Genomic DNA, 18,660 nt, shown 5'->3' with positions numbered 1-18,660 from the left:
TCCTTACCCACTGGACCATCCTCCTGCTCCCTGGCTTTTATATGGATGCTTGGTGTTCAAACCCAGGTCCTCGTATGTGCAAACGCTTTACTGACTAAGCCAATTCCACATCGCAAGCCCCCCCACACCATGCCCTAAGTGGCTTTTCAACACATGCTCACACCCACTCCTGTATGTTTTGTCTATGGCTATTTGAGGCCTACAAGGACAGAGCCGAGAAGCTATGACAGGGAAATATTATCTAAGATATTTATTATCGTTAGGGGAAAAAAAACCATCAACTCCTTCTGACCTCTCTATTATCCACTGGACTAATTCCAAAATGTGGTGGCAGTGCGTGAACGGGAGAGCCAGAAGGAGAACAAGATGCCATCAGGTGACAAGCAGCCTGTGACGGAGTGCCAGTATCCAAGCACCAGCACCCTAGATTTGCACAGGATACCTTGTCTATATTAGCGGAGACAGCTTGGCTTTGCATGCATGTCCCCAAGGTTGACACTGGGTATCAATGTGTTGAGGTCCTGGTGAGAGACCTTTAAGAGGTGGCCTCTGGGAGGTTGGTCAGGTCATGGGGATGCTACCTTGGAAAAGGATTAAGGTAATCAATTCTAAGGGTCCCTCAGTTGTAGTGGACAGTTACAGACCCAGGAAGCCTGGCTCCCAGGTCTTTCCAGCCATGTAGTCTCTGGTGTATGGGTTCCCTCTGCTGTGCCGCTGCTCCTTCTATCCCTGAGGGCTTCAGTAGAGGTCAACCAGGAGGCCAGACCCAATCGTGGACTCCCAACCTAAAACCGTAAGCTAGATAACTCTCTTTTCTTTGGAAAGTACCAAGCCTCGGGTACTCGTGATAGCAACAGAAGATGGTGTAAGATGCGGTAAGTTTCCTAAGATGGTGGAGGTTCTGGATGGGGTCTACAGGAAGACTGAGATTCAACATGAACCCTCACAAGGTCCGGGGCACGACCGGGAACGTGTTAGTGGTCACGTGACTGAGATTCAACATGAACCCTCACAAGGTCGGGGAACGACCAGGAACGTGTTAGTGGTCACGTGACTGAGATTCAACATGAACCCTCACAAGGTCGGGGAACGGCCGGGAACGTGTTAGCTGTTATGTACTGAGGGAGGCTATGAGACCAAAGTAGAGCTAGAAATGAGCCTTAGAGAGAAGGGGAGGAGAGGGTTAGTGGTCTGAAAACAGAAATAGGATGCCAGAAGAATGCTACCACCATGCTTTCTTAGCCTCGGGGTGTGTGACTATATAAGACTAAGCCAGCTGGACAAATGGGGTATAGGAAAGATAAATCCTCTATAGGCTCCCTGTAGTCTAGCCTGTCACTCTCCCTTCTGTACCACACTGCCGCTCCTTGGTTAGGCCCGCTGACCCTACCCTTGGCACTCTCCAGCACCAAGCCCTTACCTGTGTAGTCAATAACGAAGCCAGCGTTGCTCACAGATGCATCGCTGCGGAAGGCGAGGAAGAGGCTGTTGCTGCTGCTCTCGATGCGGCCCGGGAGCTGTGAGCCGTAGAAGCTCCCTATCAGAGGGCTGAGAGAGTCTCGCCCATCGTAGATGTGAAGAAAATCGTAGCCAGGCTCCAGATTAAATCTGCAGAACAAAAACGGCCCGTCCCGGCCCCGACTAAGGTCAAACAGGGGACTGCGCTGGGGCCTCCCAGAAAGCAAGCCCATCATCCTATGGTACCCACTCTCGAAGATTGAAGAGGATGAGGCCCCGGTGACTCCCCAGTCACGAGAGAGAATACTAAGTGTGGCTTGGGGCACAGGTGGCAGATTTTAGTTATGAGTGTTCTCAAGTCTGTAACCAAAGACCTCGGGTTTTACTCACAGCGGAAGGAAAGCAAGTTGCGAGCTGGCAGGTCTGAGCCCAGGGCTCTTACTTGACTCCAGTGCTCAGCTGTCATGCTAGTTTGCACTGACTCTGCTAAGAGCACAGAGCCTCCAAGGGAGCTATCTCCAGCAGCCTAGTTTCCTCCCTCCATATGTGCTAGCCATGGAGCTTTCCAGTATCTGTCCCTACCTGGGTCCTAGTGTCATTTTCAAATGTTTCTCTGTCTCTGAGCTATCTTGACCCTAGTGTGGGATGAAAACTCATCCTAAAAAAAAAATCTCTTGGGCTGGAGAGATGGCTCAGTGGTTAAGAGCACCGCCTGTTCTTCCAAAGGTCCTGAGTTCAATTCCCAGTAACCACATGGTGGTTCACAACCATCTGTAGTATGATCTGATGCCTACAGGTGTACATGCAGGCAGAACACTGTATACATAATAATAAATAAATAAATCTTTTAAAAAAATCTCTTAGTTAAGCAAATTGAGAACTGAAGTTCATGGATGCAATTTATCCCCCTAGGGTGGCTAGCAGGGGTATCTAAGCTTTTGGTATTGTGACACAATGCTGCCAAGTACAAATCTGACAGGCCACATCCATAGTGATCGAGGGACACCTGAGGCCCACGGGCTGCAGGCTGGACACACCTGCCTGGAGTGACCATGATGGAAAGGGACAGACATAGAGAAGTGGAGTCCCAGCAGCGCTCAAGGCCTGCTCGCACGGGTGTTAGCTGCCTCACCCCCTTTTGGAACTCTCTGTGGTATATCTGATAACGCTTAATGGGACCCGGCTCTCTGGCTCGTGACTCTGCTCCTAAGCACGTGTCTAGTAAAGGCAACTTATACTAAATTAAGTGCAAGAAGATGAAAATAACAGACAAGCAAATGTGTTTTCAGAAGACGGGTTTCCGGTGCTAAGGCATGCATCCTCCAGAGTGGGTGGAAACACTATGGGGTACCATTTGGTAGGACTGGGAATGAACATGGCCTTTCTTCCCTTTAGCCAAGACATGTGGTGGAGGGAGGGGACCACAACCTGGCTCAAACAAAGAGGGTGAGGTGAGCGGGGGAAACGGAGCGGGAGTCTAGGAAACAGAAGTGTGTCCCGTGCACATGGAGTCTTCCCACACTGGTGCTGACTGAAGGGGTGTCTCCCATTTCTGAGCAACATGGTCTCTTTATCCTGGAAACTATCCATTCTTTCAAAAGTCTTCTGGGAAAGGCTCTGGCTGAGTCTATGTTGGTCATAAATTGGGGAATGGCCTATTTAACTAACTAACTAACTAACTAACTAACTAACTACTAACTAACTAATCTATTTATGTTTCTGTATTTTTGCGACAGTTCCACATGGCTACCTAGGCTGGCCTTGAACTCTTGAACTAATTGCTATTAGAGCAGCAGCGCTGGGAATACAGGCATGAGCCACCACACCCTGGTGGAACCAGCATCTTCCTCCCTGTATCTGTCCTACCCTCTTCACATCACTGAATTTTTATCTGAGCCCTCTCAAGACGCCCAACGCTGTGTCTGGCACCAAGGACAGGGGGCATGCTGTCGTGCCTCGCCTTCCAGAAGTATCTGGCGCTGGAGGAAGCAGCGGATGCTCTGCCGGTGTGACGTACACTACAGTGGTGGATTGTCACGAGCTGTTTGAGCTCTGAGTGAGAAACTCACTCTCAAAGCAGGTGTGTCTCAAAGTGTCCTTCCTAGTCACTTCCAGGAATGAACAGGCTTCCCCTAACTCTGAGACTGGGAGGGTAAAACAGTCTGAGGGTAAAAACCCTGGGAGTAAAAACACCGTGTCCTTGAGAACAACAAGAAGGTGGACCATTTTGAGCAGGAGTTACTATTGTTTATCCCACAATACAAAAGTGCCTACAGTAGCAAAGAGAAGTCAGAAGTCTAGTCACGCCAAGCTCAGCCACGGGATGCTCATCCGTGGAGCAAAAGCTCCCTTTGTAACTCCAGCTGCCTCGACTGCCTCAGTTGGTTTCTGTTTGATGCTGTGGCTGTCTGATTTGATGATGTTATCTGGACATGTTGCTGCTTCTTCTTTCACTTAGACCTCACCAGAAGGGACAGTCAGTTCTGCCTGGGACAGGCTCTATTCCGAGCTCTAGCCAGCTGCCTTAAGTGGGCTTCCCAGTTGATTTTTGATTTGATGACAGTTTGCGCTCTTGCTTATTATTTATTCTATCACCTTGGCTTGCTGCACACTTAGTAAGTTTGCTCACTCAAAACCAAAAGCATGGCCGCCGTAGGCCGCTCTCTTGGCTGTACAGAATGGTTCATAATGTACGATATAAATAAGGTCTATAAAATCTGTAGTCTCCAGGGAGGGAGACACTCAGGCTTTTGTGGTGGTACAGTCTGAGTTTGTCTCCGGGAATGAGACGGCCCTCAGCAGTGGGACAGGGAGGGGAAAAAGAAAGTCCCTGGGAGGCAGAAGCCAACATGAGGCTACAGGGCATGGGAGAGTCACTGAGACACAGGGAACCACCAGGCATTCAATCTGGCTAGAGCTCAGGATAGATGGCGACCTGCCAGATTGTAGGAGCCAAACTCAGAAATTCAGGCTGCATTATAAGCACACACACACACACACACACACACACACACACACACACACACACACACACATTGCCTGCTTGTATCTTTGCTTTAAGTTGCCCATAAGAGAGAGTACCCTGGCAGGCTAGATGAAACAGAGTGGCCCAAGTGAAGCCAGGCAGGAGCCAGATGATCAGGGAGACATGTGGGAGCTTGCTGACATGTGTCCACACACACGCAACAGCCACCTTTGGTATCGTTCTGCAGAGTTGCTCACCTTGTTTGTTGAGACAGACTTTCTCACCAGCCTGGAGCTTGCCAAGGAGGCTAGGCTGGGAGCTCCAGGGGGCGGCTTATCTCTGCCTCCCCAAGTGCTGGGATTACAAGCATGTACTACCATGCCTGGCTTTTAAAATTCAGAGCCTTGGGCTTGTGTGGCAAACACTGAGCGAGCCATCTTCCCAGCCCACGCTGGAGTCTTTTTTATCAGAAACATTCCCCATGGGATGGACTGATGGGGCAGCAGCCAGGCTTGCGTGGCCTGGAAGGTTACTGGGAGGAGGAGTGGGCATGGGGGAGATAGGGCAGATCTGCGGAGACCGGCTTATGAATGGAGCGAAGATGGGAGCGCAGGTGTCAGGTGAAACGGTCAAGGAGATCTGCAAGGTGACGGGATGGAGGGAGGCATTGGGGAGAGGGCCACACAGTCTGGTAGGACAAGGGGACACGGGTGGGGCTCCTTTGTGATTTTAGTGGCCGCAGAAGTATAAGAGGAGGAATGTTAGCTGCTTCAGAAACTATTGCAAGGATATTGTAGACACAGGGCCCGGTGCAGAGAAGAGAGCCAGTGGATGCTGGATGCTGCCCCGCCCACCCCACCCCCCATCTCTGTATCTCTCTTACCCTTGGGCTTGAGAACTCTGCCACACACCTCTAAGTACTCACCTGGGCACCCAGGACCTCAAAATCCCCTTTGTCTCCCACCCCGGGAAAGGTACATACATGTTAAATACCAGGGCGATGACGTAGTCCGGAGACACAGTCACTTTCCAGTCACACTCCTTGCCTGGTGGGTAGGGTTCTGGGTAGTTCGGTGACAGGATGACTCCCGATGGTCCAGTTAGGTCTCCCCCGCAAGGAGCTGAGGAGAGAGGAAGGCAAGAGTAAGTTTGCCCTTTTATACTTGGTCACTTACAAAGGCCATTTTACACTATGTATATTTCACCTCAGTTAAAAACAACAATATTATTGTTATTGTTGTTGAGACAGGGCCTTGTGTAGCCCAGGCTGGTCTCCAATTTGTCACATAGTGAAGAATGATTTTGAACCCCTCATCTTCCTGCCTTTACCTCCTGAGTGCTGGAATTACAGGTGGCTTGCCACCACACCTGATTAGACATGATGCTGGGCACTGAAACTAGGGTTTTGTGAGTAATAAATAGGCAGTCACTCTACTGAGTGAGCTGCATCTTCAGCTCTCAATAAATTATTATTTTTTTAAATACCGAGTTCTTCCTGGCTGTGATCTAACCTCTGGGACTTGCATATTTTCCTTTTGTGGTAACTGGGGGTGATGTTTTCCCTCGGGGTGTTGTCTGTGATGCTTAGCGGAAGGCCTCATGGTCAAAACGGTGTCATCATTGTCTTTCAGGCACATGCAATGCTTGGCATCTTCCCACTGTCTTGTGTCCCCAATTCAGGAGCGTCTCGCGGGCATTCACTGCCTCTTCCTTGTACAGGCTATCATAGGGAGTGGAAAACACCATCGTGTTTGCCTGCCAAGCACGGCTGGTCTCCTCAGCTGCCAGTTCTGTTGGCATCTGCTTAGAGCCCAGATGCCTTCCAGCTTCTCAAACTCTTTGCCTAAGAAATATGCACCGCACCAGAACCGATCTGCTACGATCCCTTATGAGCCCACAGTAACCATCCTCTCCTGGACTGATGGGCTTCTCAACAGATAAAGAGGAGAGGGTGGTCAGGGATCCACCAAGGTACTGTTCCTGGACAGGGTTGTGGTACAGGGTGCCGAACAGAGCAGATGCTGTGGGCATAAGGAGTCAATAGAAGAAAGCTGGTGGACACTGGATGATGCCTTCAAACGGAAACATGGGGGGGGGCGGGCACTACCAAAGTCAATAGTGGGTGGTGGGCCCCTAAGAGTGCAAGGGCTGGAAGAGGTGACCAGCAGGGGGCGCAAAAGGGTGTCACAGAGGCCAAAAGGGTCAGCCAAGGAAGTGGCTCCTGGCTTGTACTGGAGCTAAGCTCTTGCATTGCTTGCAGAAACACTGTTGATTTGGTCAGCTCCCATAAGGGAGCCTATAAAAGAGAAAGTCCCTAGTCAGGCCACAGGGGCCCTAACACAGCTGAATGCTAGCCCGGAGGACTCATGAGCAGGGCGTCTTTTCCATGGAAAGACAACCTATAAGCCATGCTGAATCTACAAGCACTTGGGCAGGACATGTCAGCTCAGATGACGCGTTCACTCACACAGTCTCACCGAGAGTTCAGTGAGCTGAGGGTGAGGATGGAGTGCGTCCTCCTGGATTATACACAAAGAGGAAACTGAGGCTCAGAGAGATGAAGCAATTCCCTTTGTTATTCTAAGACTCAAGCCTAAACTTCCTGGCTCCATATTCCATCTCCTTCTCTGGAGGAGTGTGAGATGGCCTCCAAGCTGCTGGCAGTGCTGGGAGAGAACAGTGTCCCCCCACTACAGGTCCATAGGAGAAGCACAGATACGTTGTTTCCCCTAGCTGGCCCTCACCTTGTTTGCTCTCCTTTACTGAACTTTCAGCTGAGCACAAGGTTGGTCAGGGGGCAGCTGGCTGGGACCACAGCTGGACTGAGATGTCCCACAACAAAGAATGGCTTTGCCAAGTCATTCTACAACGTAGCAAGCCTGTGTCTCTGGCCCAAGTGTGTGTGGGGGCTATTCTCTGCGACTCTCCACGATGCCATTACTCTGGGTCAGGATTATGGCATCAACTGCTCTCTGCCAGCTCAGATCGGGGCTCTCCCTCAGGCTTCTGCATGAAGGGTGAGTGTGGTTGTTTCTAAAATCCCCCTTTTGCTCTTCGGCTGGGCCCTAAAGCACCCTTAGGGTGTCAGGATTCCAGGCCCCAGCTTTGACATGGCTTTTGTCCAGATGGCCCCTAGCACCAGACATCTAAGCATCTATTTCACACTCAGTCAGCTGTGTGGGCGTCTCTTCACTCTGCCAGCTACGCCCTAAGATCTTAGAAGGGACCTCTGGGCTGTGTCACCAGCAGTTGCATAGGGACAGATGAGGGGCACAGATGGACTCAGTAAGATAAGATGCTGGGTTGGGGCAGGAACCAGCTGCTGACCACTCTGGATGGTAAGGAGGAGGATGGAGTGTGCTGAGGAGTAAGAGATGTGAAAAGGGCATCGGTCTGGTGCCACACAGTCCTGGGGACAAAACTATGAATTTGGGTGTTTTCTCTCCTTCTCTGAGTCTCCCATTCCTTGTTTCTGATGATGTTGATGGTGGTGGTGGTGATGATGTTGATGAGGATGGTGGTGGTGGTGGTGGTGATGTTGATGATGGTGTTGATGATGATGATGGTTTCTACCGTACAGTGTTGACCGGGCATACTTTTAAATGTAGGATAGGCATTACCCATTTCCTGCTTTTCAGGTAAAGGAACTAAGGCACAGAAAGGTTAGGTCAATTATGTGAGGTCCCACAGCTCGTTACAGGGAAGACAAGACTTGAACTCAGGAACCAGAGCTCTAAGCTCATGCAATGACTTCCCTGTGATCACTGCTAGCCTGGCATCTATCACAGATGATGCTTGGCAAATATTTGCTTTCTTTCTTTGTTTCTCTCCTGTAAGGCGGGGCCATCAAGGCCAGTGAGCTCTATTCGTGGCAGACTGCCAAGGAGCTGGAAATGAGAGGCTCATCGATGGGATTTCCAATCTGCTTGTGAGAAGGAGGCAAAGACATATATGCTGTGGCCCGAGGAACACTCCCCGAGGCCGTGCGTGGAAGAGTGCACAGTGCAAGCTGAATTAACTTCACTTCCCTGCTCGGTGCCCAGAGGTAGCCCATTGGCTCAGCCCAGCACAGACATCTCCAGGGTCTCCTGGGTATGCTGGTACAGGACTTGAAAAGGATGCTAAGAGGGTTAGAGCCTTGTGGGACAGGAGACTCTGAAAGGGGCCACGGGTGCTCCTCAGCAGAACTTTCCCCCACCAATGAGATTCTGGCTCAAGGAGAGCAAGGGAGCCCAAGGATTAGAAATAAGAAACAAAGAAGGGAATTGGGGGCAGAGGAGAAGGGAGATGGCATTTGATAAAATGAGGGCTACATGTGCTGTCACTCTACGATGCCACAAGGGAAACGCGTATTTTCTCTCACAGGTGAGGACCCAGGGATGAGACCTGAACAGTTTCCCCAAGGCCACTAAGCCAGTGATTGGCAGATCCTCACCCTGAACTTGGGTCTGACTGTGCCTGCAAAGCCTGCTTTACAATGCTGAGCTGCTTCAAGGGCCACTAAGGAACTAGATTCGGTGCCAGGCCCCAAGACTGGGAGCAGTCAAAGCAATGCCTCAGGTATCAGGGTGGCCCTAGCACAGAATCCTCCGGGGAGAGGGACAGCTGGGAGAGGTCTCAGGACGTCCCCTAACTCCATGGTATGGAGCTCCATGGATGCAGCACAGCTAGGGGAGGTCTCAGGGCATCCCTAACTCTATGGGTGGGAGAGGTCTCAGGATGTCCCCTAACCCCATGGGATGGAGCTCCAGGGATGCAGCATGGGTGGGAGAGGTCTCAGGATAACCCCTAACCCCATGGGATGGAGCTCCAGGGATGCCGCATGGGTGGCAGGAAACCAAGAGGCTTAGTATTCAGCCTGGCGTGGGAGGAATCTTGGCTCTTGCTTCTTAGCCTTGCAATTTGGGACAAGATATCCAAATTTGTCTATTTCAGCTTCTGTAGCTATAATGAGGGAACGGTACTAAATCCAGAGAGCTTCAGGGAAAAGCTAAATGGGGTTATCTAATCAACTGTCTAGTGTGGGCCCAGTACATGTATGGACTCAGTGGCCATAGTTTTTCTATTCCTTTCCCCGTTTTGAGATAGGGTTTCTCTGTGTGCATAGCCCTGGCCATCCTATATACCAGGATAGACTCATCCTGTAGGCCAGGCTGGACTCATTTTGTAGACCAGACTGGCCTCAAATTCAGAGATTTGCTTGCCTCAGCCTCCTGAGTGCTGGGACTAAAGGCATGTATCACTACTGCCCAGCTGGTTACTCTTCTGTGTCCACACATATGGGCACGGGCAACAACTGAGTTCGTTATTTCACTCAAGGAGAAAAAAAGCTGCAAGCATGTGAGTGCCTGGGGCATGTGAGAACGTGGAGTATGTGAGCACCTGGGGCATGTGAGTACCTGGGGCATGTGAGCACCTGGGGCTTGTGAGCACCTGGAGCATGTGAGCACCTGGGGCTTGTGAGCACCTGGAGTATGTGAGCACCTGGGGCATGTGAGCACCTGGGGCTTGTGAGCACCTGGGGCATGTGAGCACCTGGGGCTTGTGAGCACCTGGGGCATGTGAGCACCTGGAGTATGTGAGCACCTGGGGTATGTGAGCACCTGGAGTATGTGTACACCTGTGGCATGTGAGCACCTGGGACATGTGAGCATCTGGAGTATGTGAACACCTGGGGCATGTGAGCACATGGAGTATGTGAGCATCTGGAGTATGTGTGTACTTGGAATATGTGAGCACCTGGGGCATGTGAGCATCTGGAGTATGTGAGCACCTGGGGCATGTGAGCACCTGGAGTATGTGAGCACCTGGGGTATGTGAGGACCTGGAGCATGTGAGCATCTGGAGTATGTGAGCACCTGGGGCATGTGAGCACCTGGAGTATGTGAACACCTGGGGCATGTGAGCACCTGGAGTATGTGAACACCTGGGGGCATGTGAGCACCTGGAGTATGTGAACACCTGGGGCATGTGAGCACCTGGAGTATGTGAGCATCTGGAGTATGTGTGTACTTGGAGTATGTGAGAACCTGGGGCATGTGAACACCTGGAGTATGTGAGCACCTGGAATATATAAGCACCTGGGGCATGTGAGCACCTGGGGCATGTAAGAACCTGGGGCATGTGAGCACCTGAGGCATGTGAGCACCTGCAGTATGTGAGCACCTGGGGCATGTGAGCACCTGGAGTATGTGAACACCTGGGGCATGTGAGCACCTGGAGTATGTGAGCACCTGGGGCATGTGAGCACCTGGAGTATATGAGCATCTGGAGTATGTGAGCACCTGGAGTATGTGAGCACCTGGGGCATGTGAACACCTGGAGTATGTGAGCACCTGGAGTATGTGAGCACCTGGAGTATGTGAACACCTGGGGCATGTGAGCACCTGGAGTATGTGAGCACCTGGGGCATGTGAGCACCTGGAGTATGTGAGCATCTGGAGCATGTGAACACCTGGGGCATGTGAGTATCTGGAGTATGTGAGCACCTGGGGCATGTGAGCACCTGGGGCATGTGAGCACCTGGAGTACGTGAACACCTGGGGTATGTGAGTACCTGGAGTATGTGAGTACCTGGGGCATGTGAGCACCTGGAGTATGTGAGCACCTGGGGCATGTGAGCACCTGGAGTATGTGAGCACCTGGGGCATGTGAGCACCTGGGACATGTGAGTATCTGGAGTATGTGAGCACCTGGGGCATGTGAGCACCTGGAGTACGTGAGCACCTGGGGCATGTGAGTACCTGGGGCATGTGAGCACCTGGAGTATGTGAGCACCTGGGGCATGTGAGTACCTGGGGCATGTGAGCACCTGGAGCATGTGAGCACCTGGAGTATGTGAGTACCTGGGGCATGTGAACACCTGGGGATTGTGAGCACCTGGGGCATGTGAGCACCTGGGGCATGTGAGCACCTGGAGCATGTAAGCACCTGGGGCATGTGAATACCTGGGGCATGTGAGCACCTGGAGTATGTGAGCACCTGGGGCATGTGAGTACCTGGGGCATGTGAGTACCTGGAGTATGTGAGCACCTGGAGTATGTGAGCACCTGGAGTATGTGAGCACCTGGGGCATGTGAGCATCTGGAATATGTGAGCACCTGGGGCATGTGAGCACCTGGAATACCTGAGGACCTAGGGCATGTGAGCACCTGGAATTCCTGAGGACCTAGGGCATGTGAGGACCTGGAGTATGTGAGCACCTGGGGCATGTGAGCACCTGGGGCATGTGAGCATCTGGAGTATGTGAGCACCTGGGGCATGTGAGCACCTGGAGCATGTGAGCATCTGGAGTATGTGAGCACCTGGGTCATGTGAGCATCTGGGGTATGTGAGCACCTGGGGCATGTGAGGATCTGGAGTATGTGAGCACCGGGGGCATGTGAGCACCTGGGGCATGTGAGCACCGGGGGCATGTGAGCACCTCGGGCATGTGAGCACCTGGAGTATGTGAGCACCTGGGGCATGTGAGCACCTGGGGCATGTGAGCATCTGGAGTATGTGAGCACCTGGGGCATGTGAGCACCTGGGGCATGTGAGCACCTGGAGTATGTGAGCACCTGGAATACCTGAGGACCTAGGGCATGTGAGGACCTGGAGTATGTGAGCACCTGGGGCATGTGAGTACCTGGAATATGTGAGGACCTAGGGCATGTGAGCACCTGGGGCATGTGAACACTTGGAGTATGTTAGCACCTGGAGCATATAAGCACCTGGGACATGTCAGGACCTGGGGCATGTGAGCACCAGGGGCATGTGAGCACCTGGGGCATGTGAGCATCTGGAGTATGTGAGCACCGGGGACATGTGAGCACCTGGGGCATGTGAGCACCTGGGGCATGTGAGCATCTGGAGTATGTGAGCACCTGGGGCATGTGAGCACCTGGGGCATGTGAGGATCTGGGGCATGTGAGGACCTGGGGCATGTGAACACCTGGGGCATGTGAACACCTGGGGCATGTGAGCACCTGGGTCATGTGAGCACCTGGGGCATGTGAGGATCTGGGGCATGTGAGGAACTGGGGCATGTAAACACCTGGGGCATGTGAACACCTGGGGCATGTTAGCACCTGGGGCATGTGAGCACCTGCGGCATGTGAGGACCTAGGGCATGTGAACACCTGGGGATTGTGAGCACCTGGGGCATGTGAACACCTGGGGCATGTGAGCACCTGGGGCATGTGAGCACCTGGAATATGTGAGCACCTGGGGCATGTGAGGATCTGGGGCATATGAACACCTGGGGCATGTGAACACCTGGGGCATGTGAACACCTGGGGCATGTGAGCACCTGGGGCATGTGAGCACCTGGGGCATGTGAGCACCTGGGGCATGTGAAGATCTGGGGCATTTGAGGACCTGGGGCATGTGAACACCTGGGGCATGTGAGTACCTGGGGCATGTGAGCACCTGGGGCATGTGAGCACCTGGGGCATGTGAGCACCTGGAATATGTGAGCACCTGGGGCATGTGAGCACCTGGGTCATGTGAACACCTGGGGATTGGCTTCTCTCTTTCTGCTTTTACTTGCTGCCTATGCCTTCAAGTCCCCTGGCCCCCACCTACCAGTCTCAAGTAGCAAGGGAGATAGGACAGGATTATGTAGTTCCCTCTTTTTATAAGCAATGTGACCTTGAGCCTTTTAAAGAAATTATTAGGAGCTTTCATATGTCAAATGGGAGGATTTTTAAGACAAAGGGTAGATGCCAGGTAGATCCCAGTCCAGGCAGTCAGCAATTCCCTAGAAGAGGGAGAACAAGTGCCTCTCCTTTGCCCTTGGAACCTGATGATCTTCTGGCCTGAGATGACCCATCCGAGCTAGACAGTGGGCCAGAGACAAGGGGACAGCTCTGCCTTGCTCAGAACAAAAGCCGTGTGTGTGTGTGTGTGTGTGTGTGTACATGTGTGTGTGCATGTGTGTGCCTGTGACCGTGTATGCATGTGTGCCTGAGTGTGTGTAGGAAAACTGGGTTTTCTGTCCCATTCTCATGGCCCCGGGCTCTAGAGGCAGCTGCCTGCTGTGTAGAGGAACGTGAAGACAACCCCAAGCCTGGAGGGAGGAGCAGAAGCCAGCAGCTGCTCTGTACCGATGCATGTGGGCGGGCTGGGCTGCCAGAAGAATCTGTTCTGGATCTTCACGCAGCTGATCTCCGCACTGCCCTGCAGCGCGTAGCCTGGGTCGCACTGGAACACAGTGGAATCGCCAGCTTCCCAGCTGTCACCGCTCCGACTCCCGTTCTGCGGCACTCCGGGGTCATTGCAGGAGGTTGCTGTGGACACTGAGGCAAGAAAACAGAAGAGGAGAGGCACAGATTCAGTGTCTGCCTGCCAGCCTGGCTCACAGCTCGTCAGCAGTGTTGATTACCACTGCCCTTGCCTGTGACCACTGTCACCTCCCTACCTTTGTCATCAGCTGCAGCAACACCGCCATCCTCCTTGGTCAGTTACTCACTGCCTCCACCAACCACCGTGTGCTGTCATCATATCCACAAGCCTGTCCTATTGTCATCACGGTCACCACTGGACCAATACCTCACTGAGACCATCATGCATCTAGCACAGTGGTTCTCAACCTGTGGGTCTCGACCCCTTTGGGGGGCCACATCTCAGACCTCCTGCATATCAGGTCTGTACATTACAACTCATATCAGTGGCAAAATGACAGTTATGAAGTTAGCAACAAAACAATTTTGCAGTTGGGGCAGGGGGTGGGGTCCCCACAACATGAGGAAGGTTGAGAAGCACTGATTTAGAAGGAGGCGCCTTTTTTTTTTTTTAAAGCCTGGTTGTAGCCTAATGATTGCAGAAATGAATTCTGTTTGCAAATACACACATTGCTACACAGGCAAAGCTCTGCCGTCTCATAGCGTGATCAGTGTGAATGGGGGGGAGTAAAGTTTAAACACCACGGAGCTAAGCAAAAGGGTTTGTAGTTGACCTGCTTAGGGGTGCTGGGTAGTTGCCCACGAGGGACTAGAGAGTCTGCTGAGGTTAGGCCTCTCCCTGTGTAAAAACGGCCACGGACCTTTCAGGCCTGCATTCCCTGAAGGGGAACATCGGCTATTTGTAGCCAGTGGCAGAGCGGAGCTTAAAATCAAGCACAGTGGCTGGTCTCTATTAAACACGCGGAAGGGGCAGATGCCTTGGTGGTGAGAGCACAAGGACCAGAGAACCCTGGGAAAAGCTTGTGGCCATGGCAGCTGGCCTAAAGTCCCAGCACTTGGGAAGCCGACTCAAGGGATCTCTGAGACAAGCTGACTAGCTACAGTGACTGAATTAGGAAGGCTGGGTGCAAGAAAGAGAGAGAGAGCGAGAGAGAGAGAGAGAGAGAGAGAGAGAGAGAGAGAGAGAGAGAAAGAGAGAGAGAGACAGAGAGAGAGAGAGAGACAGAGAGAGAGACAGAGGCAGAGAGAGAGAGAGAGAGAGAGAGAGAGAGAGAGAGAGAGAGAGAGAGAGTCTCAGTAAACAGTATACAGCACAGCACAATCCGGGAAGACACGCAACATCAAACTCCGTCCTCCATACCAAGGCAGATAGGCGAGCGCGCATCCGTACGTGAGACCATGCAGTTTTGCATGCATGCCACACAGATATACATACGTGCAAAAAAAAGGGGGGGGGAGAGGGAGGCTCAGCAACTTAAGAGATGTTTGTGATCTGTTAACCAAGTCTAATAGGAAGCAAGTGTTTATAAAGCAAGCAGCGAAATGAAGAGCAGAAGGAAGGAATAAAGGAATGAGTGAATGAAGGCGTGAACGGGACCTGAGGAAATTCACCCAAGGTGGCGGCATAACAGGGGGCAGCCGCCATATCCACCTGCCTCCCTAGGCCAAAACAGATGGCAGGACCTGTCGCTGCAGAATGTTCTGTAGATACCAGGGGCAAGGAATTTTCTAGAGGCCCTGTGACTGACTTACAGCTTCCTACCCCACAGTTGTGAGATTTTTTACCTTACACTCAAACCAAAGAATTTGTTTTGGCCCAGAGCGTACAATGCACATTGACTTCTACACAAAAGCGCGGAGCCTCAAATAGATGCTTGGACTGTCTATGCCTTCCGACCCCCTGGGGAGATAGATGCCACCAGAAGCACTTCAGTGGAAATAGCCAAGGCGTGGCAGCCCAGGAAACCTGTCGCCAATGTCACTCGATACAAAGATCTATGACTCCAGGGCGTGTTACCTTTGATTTCACAACACCAAGGGCAACATTTGACAAACTACAGCCCACAAGTGAATCTGCCTCTGTGCTTGTTTCTACAAATAAAGTTTTATTGAAATACAAGCAATGGCCGTTTGTTTACATGGTATCCTTCCTTCATGCTTTGAAGGAACAACATGAATTGCAACAACCAACCACATTGACCGCAAAGGCTGGAGGACTGTAGCCTTTGGCAGGAAACACCGCCAACACCTGCTGTATGGTGTTTTATCTCCCCATCTTTTCCTTTTTTCTTTGTATGTCTCCCTCCTTTGCTGCTTCATTCATTTGTTCCTTCCTCCCTTTTTCTTACCTACCATGCCCCCTTGAGGATGATCTGAGAGTTGAATCTCAGGCTTCTTTGTGCTAAGAAAATACTTTACCACTGTTCTGTATTGACCATTAAAAAAAATTTTTTTTTTTAAAGAAAGGGTCCCACTAATTTGTGCAGACCATCCTTGAACTTGTCCTCCGAACGCCTCTGCCTCTTGGGTGGCTAGGATCACAGCCCCGTGCCGCCATGCCGGGCTGGCGTCCTATCATCTCAAGCCTTCCCCTTTTGGAAGCTGCACTTTTTTGAGGATGCATTCTAAAACTGCTTCTTCGTTTTATTCCCTTTAAGTGATGCTCCGTCACTGTGTTTCCGCCATATTCCTAGACATCTCCACTCACACTCCTCCTCCTTCCTCCACACAGGACCTTGCACACTTGCTGGCCCTTCCGTCTGGAACGGCCCTGCAGCAAGTCTCCTGTGCCAGCTCCACTCTGACATTCAGTTTTCATTTCCATACCCCTTTTTAGTCAGGCCCCCTTCATCCCCTTCTCCGGGCTCACCCATCATCCTCCCCGTCATTTTCATCAGGCTACCCTGTTCGGTCCTTGCCCCGGCACAATCTGTACCAATCTTGCTAATTTACTTGTTGGCATTGTCCGCCAGGAGACGGTTCTGCTCATCCCTGTATCCCCAGGGTACTTGGTACTCAGCACACGGCAGTGCTTAGTAAATATTTGCTGGATAGATGAATGAATGGATGAACAGATCATCACCCGTTTGACACTCACTGAACTTATTTAGAAAGTCAAATAGGAATCGTCTTCTGCCTTTCCAATTAAAAACAGACTTCGCTTTCATCCCCAGTGTCACGGGGTGCCGTGCACATGTAAATGATTCCCGGGGAGAAAAACCGGCTTGCCGCTCTGGCCACTTTCAGAAAGGTTGCTTATATGGTAGGGCCACAGCAATGCAATGATTAAGCACTAGGCTTGGGAATCGGACACGTGGGTTTTGATCCAGGTTCTGCGACTTATTAACTGCGTGACCTTGTACGAGAAACCACACAGCCTGTACCTGCAACATGGATTAATAACGGTGTCTGTGGCATTGCGTTTCCGTAACATCTCTTAAGGGATGATCTAGTGGGGGAGCTTAGCAGCTGCCTGCTCTGTAGATGGCCAACATCATGCTGCCCGCCGCCCGCCGCCCGCTGCCCACCTCTTGCGGTTCTCATTTTCTCTGTTGAATGCTCCTGGATCTGACGGCTTGCCAAAGCCTCCAGGGAAAGGCTAGATCCTCCAGGTACTGGCAGGATGTTAGATGTTACACAGTCGTGTTTACTTAATAAAGCCAAGCTTCTGCTAATCAGCCTGGCATTTCCGCCCAATCCCTCATCAAACATGCACTCCCAAGTTCACCTGTGTTAAGCCATTCCCTCTCCCAAGAGGAGTCCTGGTATTTGCTAACTGATGACAGCAACAGGAAAGGTGACCTTTCCTGAACCTTGGGTATACCCAGAGCACGGGGGGAGGGGGGGGTTGTCACAGCCTTTCTAGAGCCCAGGCTAGGTAGCTGTGACTACTTTGATGGGCATAAGATTGCCTAAGGAAACCCTGGTGTTGGAAACTCACCACCCCCCCATGTGTTCCTGACTTCATGTGTTGGAACACCTGCTGCATTCATAAGACTCCAAGGAGCCCGAGAGGTCTGGCAAAGCCTTCATACTTTAAGAGAGATTTGTAATGGCAAGGAGGTACCACAGCAAGAGCAGCAGGAGGGCTGGCATTGTCTGGTACTAGAAAAACAGAAGTGGGGGTGCTGGAGGCTGCTTTAATTTATTCAAAAAACAGTGAGATTAGCAAGCAGCGGCATCGGAGACAAACCCTGAAGGATGGGCTCCGACTCCTGGGAGCTGGGCAATGCATGATAAAGCTGTGGGAGTGAGGCTTGGCTGGCGGAGAGAGTCTGGGGACCATCCTGTGTGGCTACAATGAGGACACAGAGGAGGTCGGATGATGCAAATCTGCGGGATACTCATGTGGGGGGTTTTTGTCGTTTTCTCCTACGCCATCTCTGTCAGCACGGGCACAGTCAGAGAAAAGGCACGTGTGCTTTTAATTATTCATGTTGCTCCTTCCCCAAGAGAGTGCCCGGGAGCCTCTTCTGCGTTCTCCTCTCTGTGTGCTGGGGACCTTCCACTGATTCAAATGTGCATCCCAGCAACTGCTAGCGTTTGCACCATGAAATGCCAGGCTCCCGAGGTGGCCTCAAAAGGAGTCATTCATGGCTCAAACACATTTGGAAAGTGTGACCTACCAGACATGTTTTGAATTTATGTGACTGTGAGCACACCAAGTGCTCTCTCGGAAGCCGCGTTAGTGTTGCAGGTAATTCAGCTTAGGGTTGCCGCAACCGAGCACCTTCCAACATGGCTTAATCATGCACGCTTGTTCATTTCAGTATCAATTACTAGTCCAGGGAGCTTCAAGAATAGATTGGACATGCCAGGCCAGAAGACTGCACATATGTTATGTGGATGAGATACCAAGTCCAGGTGTCCCTCAGTATCCTGGAGGGACTTGTTCCCGGCGTCCTCCCAGCCATTAAATCTCTTATGTAAAATTGGTGCAGTTCTCGCATGTAACCTATGTGTATTTTAAATCTGTAGATTATTTCTAATACCTAATACATGATATGCAGATAGTGATTATACTATATTGATTGGGAATAACTATGAGAAGAAAGTCTGTATATGTCTAGTGCA

At 51.5% G+C, this 18,660-nt stretch overlaps 1 protein-coding gene across 3 annotated transcripts in view; it reads right to left on the bottom strand.

Moving 5' to 3' along the window:
• The window catches only part of CSMD2 (CUB and Sushi multiple domains 2), a 573,432-nt gene that overhangs the window by 115,826 nt on the left and 438,946 nt on the right, over nt 1-18,660 (bottom strand). For all 3 annotated transcript variants that reach the window (XM_084784630.1, XM_084784631.1, XM_084784632.1), the window contains 3 exons: nt 13,510-13,701; nt 5,406-5,544; nt 1,421-1,608 (listed from right to left, as the gene is read on the bottom strand). In XM_084784630.1, the coding sequence (XP_084640756.1) occupies nt 1,421-1,608; nt 5,406-5,544; nt 13,510-13,701 (519 nt within the window). The remainder of the gene's footprint in view (nt 1-1,420; nt 1,609-5,405; nt 5,545-13,509; nt 13,702-18,660) is intronic.

Source organism: Acomys minous, assembly GCF_964271855.1.
Source record: "Acomys minous genome assembly, chromosome: 6".
Lineage (NCBI taxonomy): Eukaryota > Metazoa > Chordata > Mammalia > Rodentia > Muridae > Acomys > Acomys minous.
Note: the sequence above shows the minus strand (reverse complement) of the source record. Positions and strands in the feature narration are given on the sequence as shown.